The sequence below is a fragment of the Rhinoraja longicauda genome, chromosome 26 (genome assembly GCF_053455715.1).
Source record: "Rhinoraja longicauda isolate Sanriku21f chromosome 26, sRhiLon1.1, whole genome shotgun sequence".
Classification (NCBI taxonomy): Eukaryota; Metazoa; Chordata; class Chondrichthyes; order Rajiformes; family Arhynchobatidae; genus Rhinoraja; species Rhinoraja longicauda.
In genome coordinates, this window is record NC_135978.1 from 20,579,090 (window position 1) to 20,592,000 (window position 12,911).

General features: G+C 43.9%; 1 protein-coding gene across 1 annotated transcript in view; it reads right to left on the bottom strand.

The window, feature by feature from the left end:
• smg6 (SMG6 nonsense mediated mRNA decay factor) overlaps positions 1–12,911 on the bottom strand; it is a 290,967-nt gene that overhangs the window by 6,566 nt on the left and 271,490 nt on the right. The window contains exon 17 of the mRNA XM_078422694.1: positions 11,277–11,488. Coding sequence (XP_078278820.1) covers positions 11,277–11,488 — 212 coding nt within the window. The remainder of the gene's footprint in view (positions 1–11,276; positions 11,489–12,911) is intronic.

The window sequence follows — 12,911 nt, forward strand, 5'->3', positions numbered from 1 at the left end:
CCACATTAATCCTACTATCCAGCTCTTGGTTCACAGCCCTCAATGCCAACGCGATCCAAGTGCCATTCACACACTTCTTCAATGCTGTCAGCAACGCTTTCCATCACTCTCAGGTATTCCAGGTACTTGCCACACTGCGTGAAGAAGACACCCCTCAGGTCCCTCCACATCTCTTCCCCCTTACTCAAAATCTATGTCTTCTAATGTTATGAGGAAATGTTATGTCCTGCCAAGTACCCTATCTGCACTTGTATTTTATTTACCTCTAATCTGTTCCCTCTTCACCTCCTCCGCTCCAGGGAGAACAGACCCAGCCTCTCCACTCTCTCCTCGTAATTGAACTGCTCTATCGCAGGCAACATCTCCACCATCACTTCCTTCCTATGGCACGGTGACCAGAACTGTGTGCGATACTCTAGCTGAGAATACCACTGCAGCTGCCACATGGACTGGGCAAAGTGCAAGAGCACCTTTGCTCATCATCCAATGCATGGACCGCTTCCTCCAAACAATGACATTCAGGCTCCAATTCCTTTAATGTAACAACTGTGAATCTCCAATGCAGAAATGTCTGCAAGACCTGGACTCATAGGAAAGCATGATAAAGGTCTCCTTTTGATTACCTGTGGATTGATTTAAGTTCCACATCCTGGGAACTAGTTTACTCATTGCAGAATCAGACAATCCTAGCCCGTGCTGGATCTTTCAAAGAATTGTCTAATTTAGACCTTTTCCCTAACCTTTAAAGGACTGTGTTCCAAATCATAAAAACAAGTGTAACTTTATTTTGTTTCCCTTTTAAAAAGTAACTTTCACCCACATACCAGGAAATAGTCCTTCGACCCCAGTCTCCAAAAACACATCAAAAATATGAAGGGCTAAATGAGACCATGAAGTGTCCTCGGCAAGTAGGATCAAGGAGAATCTTAGCATTTTATACATACATAGGACCACTCAAGGACAAAGGGAGGAATGTGTGCCTGGAGCCAGAGAAGGTGGGCGAGGTACTAACTGAGCACTTGGCATTGGTACTAACCCAGGAGAAGGAAAGGATGATGAGATTAGGGAGGGTTATGCCAACATTCTAGGAGGCACAAGAGACTACAGATGCTGGAATCTGCAGCCAAAACAAAAAGAGAAACTGGAGGAACTTAGTGGATCAGGAAATATCTGCAAAAGGAAATGGACAGTCTGCATTTCAGGTTGAGACCCTTCATCTAGACTGTTAGCGACTTCATCTAGACTGTGGGGAAGAACCACACTGCTTGTTTCTATCGCCGACCCAAGATTCATAAGCAGGACTACCTGGTATGTCCCCCTGTGTCTGCCTGTTCTTATCTCACTGAACTCATCTCCTCATACCTTGACACTTTCTTGTCCCACCTTGTCCAGTTCCTTTCCACCTACATGTGGGGTAACTTGCATGCTCTCCACCATCTCAACAACTTCCAATTCCCTGGCCCCCACCGCTGCTCTCCTGGATTAAGGATCTCTAGACCTGAAACAGGCTCTGGCTGACTGCTGACTTCCGACAGCTGCTCCCTTATTTTGCTGATGATATTCTAGGGCATATTTATATCAGGAAAGAGATGCTGTTGGGTTTTTTGAAGAACATTAAGATGGATAAACCCCCAGATGGCAGAGATCTTTGTATCCTCTTTAACCCACAGACAAGGTCCCAGAGGACTGAGAATACCCAATATTCTTCCTTTGTTTAAGTGCAGTTATAGGCTGGTGAGCCTTATGTTAGTGGTCTGGAAATTATTGGGGACACTTCTTAGTGGTATGATTTACTCACATCTGCAAAAGCATGGACTTATTAGGGACAATCAGTATGGCTTCTATAGAGTGGTCATGTCTCTAAATCTCGATTAGGTTGTTTGGGGGGGCGGGGGGTGCGGGGGGTGGGGGGGACAAAGATGACGGATCAGGGTAGTCAGTGGATGTTACATACATGGACTTTAGTAAAACATTTGACAAGGACCCCTGTGGTAGGCCGATCCACAAGATTAAATTGCATGGGATCCTGGGAGATTGGTTTTAAAATTGATTTGGCCATAGACGGCAGAGGGTGGTGATGGAGGAGTGTTGTTTTGACTGCAAGTCTGTGACCAGTGGTGCTCTGCAGGGATCACTGTAGTATGTGATATATAGATATATCTATAGATAATCAGTTGAAGTTGTATTGATATAAATGATCTGGCCAAAAATGTAGGTGATCTAATTAAGTTTGCAGTGTACACAAAAATTCATGGATTTGTGGATAGCGAGCTAGGTTTTCAAAAGATACAGCAGGATTTATATCAATTGGAAATGTGAGCAGAGAAATGGCAGCTTAATTCAGACAAGTGTGAGGTGTGGCACTTTTGGAGGTCAAATGTAAGAGGAAAGTAATGGTAAAACACTCAGGAACATCGATGCACAGAGCGATCTTGCATTGAAGGTCCACAGCTCTTTGAACATAGCAACACAAATAGAGTGATAAATAAATAGGGCACACGACATATTTGCCTTCATCACTTGGGGCACTGAGTATAACATTTGGCAAGTCATTTTGCAGCTGCATTAAACTTTGGTTTGGCCACATTTTGAGGATTGTGTGCAGTTCAGGAAAGATGTGGAGGCTTTGGAGATGGCCCAAAAAAGGTTTACCATGACGTTGTCTGCATTCGAGAGTATTAGTTATAAGGAGGGGTTGGATAAACTTGGATTGTTTTCTCTGGAGGTCCAAGGCCTAGGGGTGACCTAATGCTAGTATGTACAAATATGAGAGGCATAGATATAAGGTAGATACCAAGAGTCTTGTTCCCAGGGTGGAAATGTCAAACACTAGAGGGCATAGATTTAATTTGAGAGGGCGAAAGCTTAAAGAAGGTTTGCAGACAGTCGTATGTGATGGAATGTGTTGTCATGCCAGGGGAGGTGGTGGAAGCAGATATGATAGCAACATTAAAGAGACATTTAGATAGGCACAAGAAAAGGCAGCAAATGAAGGGATACGGACCATTTGCAGGCAGGTGGAAATACTTAGCATTATTATTGGCACAGACATCGTGGGCCGACAGGCCTAATCCAGTGCTGCACCTTTTTATATTATAAATCAACCATTAAACTACTCTATTCCGAAGGGGCATTGTCAACCCCTCTGGCCCTTCCTGAGATACCACCTCTGCAGTCTTTCCAATTTCTTGAGCCTGTCCTAAAGGAAGGGATCCAGAATGAGGCACATAACTGCAAGCAGGGCTAACCCGTGACTAATGAAGCGTGACTTACCGTACTTAATTTTAAATTCAATGCCTCTATTTATAAAACCATGGTCCCATTTACTTTCTTAACCAGTTTGTCAATTTGCCCTGTATCTGGCAACATGCACCTCAGTTTTGCGTAAACCCTGTTGCTGTTATCATTGAAATTTATTGCCTCTATTTCACCCAGAATGTTCAAACAGACTAAATTTTACCCGCCACATCTGCCCATTTTATCGACGTTATCCTGTAAACTGCCACTTTCCCACTCGGAAATTACTGTAATGTCGTCTGAATTGTCTACAAACTCCAGTATAGATAATTTACTTGTTGTTGTCAGCGCTACAGAGGGCAAAGGCTTCTTTCTGAAATTATACATTGTCTTGGATAACAAGTCTCAAAATGGGGCCATCAACAAAGGTTCTGGCAGTATATGTAAAATCAGTAAAAGCAGCAATGCGAGTTAATAAGGAATACTGAAAGTAAAGGCAAAGATGTTCAACCTGTGCAGAATCTTGGCTAAACCACAGGGCATGAGGCAGGTTTGGCATCCTTAATATAAACAGTTAGAAGCATTGGTAAAAGTATAAAAATGTTCCACAAGGATGATACTAGAACTGAGTGATTATACTGGCCTGGAAAGATTGAACAGGCTGGGAGTTTTTTCCCCTCTGGAGAAGGTCTGAGGTAGATTACACGCCTGCTGTATCACTTCCTTTGTCTTAACAGACTTGAAATAAAAGCTATCTTTCCACGATTTGTTTGATTACTTTATGATTTTCAGAACATTCAAATTACTTCTGATTTGAGTAATTTATGTACCTGGATATCCAAATCCCACATTCACCAGTGTCTGCCATTAAGAAAAAAAATGACTAATCTTTCTTGGATCCACAATGGATGAACTCAGTCTTTGGCACATTTAACTCTATTGCACAGCTTTCCCTGTTCACTTAATTTGGCTCAGTCATTTGGTAGCTCTCTCTCCCAAAATGTGCCTCCTAATAGTGGTATCTTCAAACTTGGATATAAATCTCTTTATTCCTTCAACTGTCATTGATAAGTACAGTAAAATCCCACGGCTCTACCACTAATCTATCAAGATCACCATTCTGATTATCAGAGTGCCTTCCTTTCTCTACGATTCCTTGCCACTTACAACCAATTCAAACACTAAGCTCCCTTCAGCTCCCACCGACAGGTGACCCGTGTCAATCCTGAATTTTGCCATGACCACTTAAGTTCAGACTTCACATGCTTAGTTCAAACGTAGAAAGGAGAGCTGACTTTCAAAGATTCAACTGTTAAGTGTCGATCATCTTCAACAAAAGAATGCCATGCACTCTACAGGGCAAGCATGGAATTGAAGGGCCAAACTGTTTTGTTCTAAACAATAATTATATTATAAATGTAACCACCTACTTAACCAGACCAATATTATGCTACAGGGACAGGTCAGAGGTTAGAAATCCTGCAGTGAATGACTCGCCTCAAAGCTTTTCTGTCAATGCTGGGCAGAAAACAAATGTCGTTGTGGCTATCCCTCGAGGTCGAGGATGATGATCTATGTTCCATTGTTTTTATGAACTCTCAGGTGGCTTATGAGCCCAATCCTGGCTTTGAAAGTTCTTTGGCATTCAGGGCAGGTAATTCCAGATGTCAGATTTTGGTTGTTGCTACCTCTCTTTCTGTTTACTTCTCTATTCTTCTAATTCTGCACATCTGTTGGCTTTGAAACAGATGTGATGGAATACTCTCCACTCGCCAGGACAAGGGTACACCCATCAGGTCTCAGGAGGCTCACCAACATTCAAAACAAAGCACCCTGCTTAACTGATGCCGATTCAAGGGTCTCGACCCAAAACATCACCTATTCCTTTTCTCCAGACGCTGCCTGACCTGCAGAGTTACTCCAGTATTTTGTGTCTATCTTCTTAAACGAAAACCAGTCCGGCCACTGTGCCTGCAGTGTGTACTATCTCCCAGGCATTAAATTAAGTCAGGAGAGATCCTCTGACAGCTTTTCCCAAACCCATGCCCTCGTCCACTTGGAAACACAGGACAGATGGAAACAGCCTTACTTAGCTGCCCTCTAACTAGGAAACACATAGCTTATCCTTCAACAATGGATTATGATTCTCGAAGTCCCAACCTAACAGCACTGCACCACACAAACAGCTGTGCCTGAAGGCAGCTCTCAGCTGTGCCTGTGTAGCGGCATCCTCCCTCTCTTCTCTGTGATGGTTTCTCGGGATCTCCATTCCAGTTTTCAGAGTTCTAAGGTGACTGAGGAGGCCAATCTGGATTCCACAGACACTTCCAGCGATAGGGTAGGAGATGCTTGATGAGATGGTGGTGGTGGAGGGTAGATTGCAACGTGCAATACGCCTGCTGCTACTTTGCAGGGTTTCTACCTGCTCCTGATGCATGAACTGGAATTCAAATGCTCCTTCTCCATTTTGAGCTGTCATCCTCAGCAGTTAGTTGGGGTGCTGCATGTTTTAAAGTTCGCTTTGAATACAGACTTGAGTCTTTTTCCTTAGTCGGCCTGACATCGTCATATCAGAACTAGGAACAGTGTGGTTACATTTTGAGAGTTGGTGCAGACCATGATAACGACGTGCCCTGCCCCATGAAGCTGACCAGTGTAATCAGGGCCTCAAAGCTCGGAATGTGCGAGTGGGAGATGACACTGACATTTGTTTGCTTATCCTTCCACTGTTTCTGATAGATTTGGGGGAGATTGCGTTGGCGTATCCCTCAGTGGCTTGAGATATCTGCAGTAGATAGTCCAGCACTCAGAAATATCTCCAGGAGAGCAGGATTACTGCCAGCTGTTGCATCAGGAGTATAGTGCCAAATTTGTGGTCTTAGGATTCCTTCAATCAACATTAAAAATATTTTCTAAATTGGATTTGTTGCGCATTTGTGACAGGTAAGGTTTGGATGGGTGATGATAATGAGAGTAGGAGGCGCCTTGGAGCAAAGTAAAGTGTAAGAATGCTTCTACAGGTGAGAGCCAGGGTACATTTCATTGTTGCCTTGAGGTTTCTCTAGCTGCAAGGTTCCGGCACCAGGCAACGGCAGCACAATATCACGAGCAAGTACAGGGAAATTCTTCAGCAGCCAAATGTTCATTGCTTGCACTGCACTGTAATGAAGGCCACATGTGGCTGATTCAGGCCGTGTGGTTCTGTAACTTCAGAATACTGTCCAGATTAGATTTCGAACTTTCTTGCAGGTGTTCTCACTCCACCTGCAACTAATTTCAAGGAGTCCTTATGCAGCAGTAGTTGAAAGTCTTTCTTGTTGGGGGCTGGCAGGAGGGGGAAGGGGGAGGGGAGAAGGGGTTTACTGAAAAAGAGTGTAAGTTTTTCCAACAGGCTCCTGCCTCCAGAATGTGCCTGTGTTGCAGTTTATATGATGCTAGAGTGTGTACATAAAATCTTTATTTGAGCTCTGTTTATGGCAGTGGCTTATGTGCCCCCAGTGAGGCACACTCTGAACAAATGAACAATAAACACCTTGCAAGACCATGGAGTTTACACAGTGACTAGAACTGCCAGAGGCAACAATTCTGCTGCACCTCTACATTGCGGTACCCAGACTGGAGGCTGAGAATGGGGCCATGTAACAGGGCAGTCCATTCCACACAACACTCTTCTTGGTTCTCACTGCCCTCTCCACTGGTAGTTGTTACTCCCACGCTGTTAATAAACCACAGATACGAAAGGCATCCTGTGGATGTTAAAAACATCTATGGGAGTTAATCAGTGCTGATGGCGGCAAATAATGGTATGGGTTTAATTTGCTCCTCAGCCTAATTTATGGCTACAGTCCCTGTGCTGATAACCCATTTGAGAATCCTTTCAATCCAGGGGCACACATGTGGTTCCTTATCCTGGTACGCAGCAATGCTTTCTGCCCTATAGCAGTCACTGCACACCACTGGCTGTGCTGTATTTTTTGAGTATTCTGAAAGAGATGAGAAGGATGCTGTACAAATTGGAGTCTTTCTATCTTCCACCTGTGCAATGAGAAATGGTATGCCAGTTGTAGTGGTGCAGCTGGTAGAGCTGTTGCCTCACCGCACTAGAGACAAGGGTTCGATTCTGACCCCAGGAGCTAACTGTGTGGGGTTTACACATTCTCCATGTGACCACCTGGGCTTTATCCGGGTGCTCCAGTTTCCTCCCACTTGCGGATTTATAGGTTAATTGGCAGCTGTAAATTGCCCTTAATGTGTAGGGAGTGAATGTGAAAGTGGGAGAACATAGAACTAGTTTACAGGTAATCGATATCCGACTTGGACACGCTGGGCCAAAGGGACCGATTCCATGCTGTATCTTTAAACTAAACACAACTAAATTATGAACTGTCTGTGCGGAGTTTGTACTATCTCCCCGTGAACTGCATGGGTTTTCTCTGTTTCCTCCCACACTCCAAAGACGTACAGGTTTGCACGCTAATTGACTTGGTATAAATGTAAATTGTCCCTAGTGTATGTAGGTGTTTAGCACTTAGGGCTAAAGGACTCAAGAGATATGGGAAAAAAGCAGGAAAGGGGTACCGATTTTAGATTATCATCAATGATCATATTGAATGACGGTGCTGACTCGAAGGGCCATATGGCACCTATGTTTCTATTTTCTATGATAGTGTTAGTGTGCGGAGATCGCTGGTCAGCACGGACTCGGTGGGCTCTGTTTCCACGCTGTATCTCTAAATGATCAGATCCCAAAATTCCTGTAAACATGTTCACCGTCCAAGTTCATCGTCCAAGTTTTGTGTTTTTGGTGCAGTGGCCTGCTAGGAGCTGGAGCATTGGAGGTCAGAGCAGCTTGTGGCTGTAGGTTCCCGTCTCCAAACACAGCTGCCTTTGTAGACACAAGGGACTGTAGACGCTGGTTTACAAAAAAAGACATAAAGTGCTGGAGTAACTTTAGCGGGTCAGGTAGCATTTCTGGACAACCTGGATAGGTGACATTTTGGGTTGGGACCCTTCTTCAGACCCACTATGTTGGAGACAATCCCACACTGGTGTAATTCAAATAAATCTAGAATTAAAAAGCTAGTATCACGTTTGAGGTCCTTATTGGGTCAGACCTATATGTAACTCCAAACCCTCAGCAAAGTGGTTGACTGTAACCTGCCCTCTGCAAGCTACTCAGTTCAGGGTCAATGAGGAACAGTTAGTAAAGCTGGCCCAGCCAGTGCTGTGTGCTTCCTGCAGAGAAATCTCCGTGTGCAAATTGGCTCACAGTTTCCTTACACAACACCCATAAGTAGCCCAAAGATACTGATCGATATCTCAAAGGATACGACAGTGGACAAGTGACTTGAGTTTCGACTGGTTTATGTCGTCTGATACCTGGCTTGGAGCTTCCTCCAGTGCAGAGGCAGACTTTGTCTATGCTCTCTGTAGTTTAAAAAATGAGAGGTGAGCTGATTGAAACTTAAAATAATTCAGTGAAGATTGACAGGATAGATGTAGGGATGATGCATCTCTGTGCTAGCTGTCTCAAACTATTTGACTCACTCTCATATTAAGGGGATGTCCACTCAGCGCAGAGTTGAGAAGGGTCAGGGTCAGGGTCCTTTCTGCTGCGGGACAAGATTTTGAGAGTTCAGTCCTTGGTTGTGTTTTTGAGACAAGTTTGTCATTTGTATGACCCAAAACATTGTCTGTCCATCCGTGCACAGATTATGCCTGACCCACTGAGTTCCTCTAACACTTTGTGTTTTGTATTGGTTCACTGAGAGCTGGTGAATCTGCACTGGCTGCAACAGGAGGTCAGCCAGGGGCATTCTTCTTATAGCTCTGTGATATTCCTTGCTTGATAGTCCTTCCACTGTTTGAAGAGATTTGAAGCCAAGGCTGAGATTTCTTGCATCAAACCAGCGTCTCACCCTCACTAGTTCTAATTTCTTCCCCCACAACCCCGTGGAAGCTTAGTCCTCCTGGTCCCTTGATCTCCTTGAACCTAAGTGTTCTTTCATTGCCTGCCATGCCTTCTGTTTTTGAGGGTAAATTGTAGGATTTCCATCCCATCCCCCTAGCCACCCCGGTTACATACCTGCTTCTCCTCTAAACCATCATGGGCCAAGCTTTTGGAGGTCTGTTCTGTGGCTCATTGTCAGACTACTAGGACATGTCCTGGAAAGTATTGCTATGTTTAAGACAGCATTTCACACCGATTGTTCCTTTGTTCTTTGCTCCAGTCCTACCAGATCAACTAGTGACACAAGGCACTTTTAATCTTGGCATCTGCAACAAAAAAGAAACTGCTGGAGGAACATAACGGGTCGGACAGCATCTGATGAGGCAGAGGGATGGTTGACCTTTTTGGTTGAGACCTTGCATCTGGACTGAGAGTGTACACGGAAAACAGCCAGTCATCTCTGTATTCTATCTTCCCTCTCCACTCTCTGTCCTGATGCAGGTTTTCAAGCTGAAATGTATATCATCCCTTTGCCTTCACAGATAGTGCCAAACTCGCTGAGCTCCTCCAGTGGGGTTTCTTACAATCACTCCCTTGTACCTTGCACTTCAGCATTGGTCTCAAACATCTTAATGTGCCCTGGTAATAACCCCAGCGTCCACCAGCTTCAAGGGAAGCGACCAGATTTTAATGTCCTTTGAATTAATGCTTCCATTTTACTCCCAAATGGCCTGGGCACAATTTTAGGTTGTACCTCTTGGCCTAGATTCTCCTATCGGAGGAAAGTGTTTCCCTAGTCTGCCTATGAAAGTGTACGTTGTTTAAAGAATGCTGACAGATGAAAGTGGGCTCTGAATAACTGAACGTCCAGAGTGATTTTCCTTTGAAGAATGAAATGAGGACAATTGCTTTTCAAAGTCTCTCTGAAGCTGTTTTTACAAAACCCGTCCATACCTGCTGCAGGCTGGGACATAGTTGCAGAACAGGATTAAGCAATTCATCAAACCCCTAGCACTGCCGCCTCCCAGATCTTGATGAACAGAAATTCATAAAGTTACAAAAAACACAACGTTTTTTTAAGAAAGGTAATATATCTTGTGTCTGGAGGGCAACATTTCTGGATCACACTGCTCTAGACTTGATCATGCAAGCTCCACGGGCATCAGAGGGGGAAAAAAATACTCGGATAGAGCCAGTACCAACAAGGAAACTCTGAAACTACTCACACAAAAAGGCAGCTGTGTAGATATGAATGAGCTTCAGATTTCATGAGATATTGAACAGCCTGTCTGCTCCTTCCCATGCAACCAAAAATCTGACAATATTTATCACAGGAGACATGACTTGTAGCCCGAAACCTTCAGTGCTCAGACTATTCCTGAAAGGATGTGGAGCGAGCTTAGCAAAGCATCAAACCCTTATGGATTCAGCCTCAAGCCCAACTGTGAGGCCTTGCATGGTAACAGCAACTGGATATGCCACCTTTGAGAAGTTGTAGCTGACCATGCCATACAAGAGACTTGGAGACAAGCAACTTTTGTTCACCCTGATTTCAATACGCAAACATACTTGACTGAATAAGACATTTGACTGTGTAAGAACTTGTGCAAAGCAATGGGAGGTCACAGGGCATTAGGGGACTGGTTTGGTCTTCATGATAATCCAGAAACCTGGTCACAAAAGACCATACTTCATGAATTCAATTTTAAATGCACTGTGGAATATGAGTTGCTGAAGTCAGCATCTTTTGTACAGCACTATATAAGGCAAACTGTGGACAGAAACATACAGAAATAAAACAACAGTCCTGTAAATCCATTTTGATTGTATTGGTAGAGGTGGGAATGTTCTTCAGGTTATAGGCTTTCTTTGAAGAGCACCAACAGCATCTTTACCATCTATCTGAACAAGCAGGACATGAGGCTGGATCGATGCCTCAATATTATGGTCATACAGCGTTCTCTCAGTGTTGCACTGAAGCTTTAGCTTCCCTTAAATGCTCAACTCCTTGAGTGGGTCAAGTTGGTGTGGAACACCAGGCGACAAGTTGGTGACAAGAGAGAAGGTGGAGGAGGGTTGTGTCAGTTACCTGTTGTCCTGTCGTGTCTTCGCTCCTGAACGCAATCGACTCCAGCTCGTTGCCTCTGCTGGTTAGAGCCCTCAGGCATGAGTCCCGAGATTCAAACCTTTGTTCTAGGAAGTCAATGGCTTTCTTGGCTCTCTCCTGCACCAATTTGGCATGGTTTGCACCATGGTAGTCTGTGTCTTGGCCTTTAGCCAGACCATCCAACTCATTAATCACTGAAACATTAAACAGCACAGATAGTCTGTCAATTCTACATCCAGTATTTGAAAGGGCAGGAAATAATCAAAAATTTCACTACATTAACATTTCTAGTGTGAGACTACACAGACACAGTGAAATCTTCACAAAATATATTTAGTTATAAACTACCCGACACCAGTATATGCAGAAGTGCAGCACCCAGTGAAGTGACCCTGCTGAATTCACCCAAGTATTTCTGAACTTCAGCCACAGGACTGCAGCAAGATGTTGCTTGGGTACGGAAGCTCTTGCTGATCCTGTCAGCCTAGCCCATTGAATGAATTAATCATTGCAATGCCGAACCCACTGAGGTTCAAAAAAACAATCTGTCAGTGAATCGGTGAGCGAAGGAGCAAAACACTATCCGTTGACAGATGAGACACTATCAGAACTGTCAAAGGTCCTACACCAGACCACAACACATTCACTCTCTTTCAGATTCTGAATTGATTGCTGTGTTTTTGAATCATTTTACTGCATCTACCGGAGTCAGTACCACACAAGTGGATTATCAGGACACAAGGTTATCCAGAACCAACTGCGAGTCAAGACGACAGAGTTTGCCCATCCAGTCTGCAGTCAATCCATATACTCTTGTCAGGCATCTCGTTGCTTATTCCATTCCCACATTATCATGGTGAAAACCTGAGTGAAATCGATTTCAAAGCGGAGAAGAGAATTCTTGGAAAGTGGAGCTACATCTGAAAGGCACCAATACAAAACAGTGGCATCATTGCGCCTTCTCGAGAAGAACCACGACCCCAAGTAGTCAGGCCAAACACTCTATTTACTTCATGCAGGAAATCTCTCTATAACAATGAAATGCTGACAGAATAAATGTTTGCTATGAAGCCCAACCTAGACCAGAGACCCCAAGCTACTAAGCTCCCCCCAGATATGGAAAAACAACAGCTGCACGTAATAGTGCATCAATAAAAACTGTGATATAGATAAGGGGCAATGCATCATGCACACCTCCACTACTTGTGACACTTCTTACAACATGGCTATTACCTGGAATGATAGCGTGCTCTGCAGAAACAAAACGAGAACCTACCAAAAGAGGACTTTCTCAGCTTGCAAAAGTTATCTTACAGATATTCCCAGCTTTTCTCCCAGAACCCTTATTTCCACAATATTCTGGGAAGTTTGTAACCATTTGTACTAATGCCAATCATCCTCTTTGGCAATACAAAGTATTTACCCACTTCCCAACACACATACACAGTTGGTCATCAAAAATATAATTATATTAAAAGACAATTATATTAGTCAGGCAAAGGCAGCATGTGATGTTGCTACTGGCATTGATTGCTGTGGCACCCCACTTGTTACAACTCGCCAAACTAAAAATAACCCAATTATCTTTAATTTCCATTTTAGTGCTCTCTTTAGGCT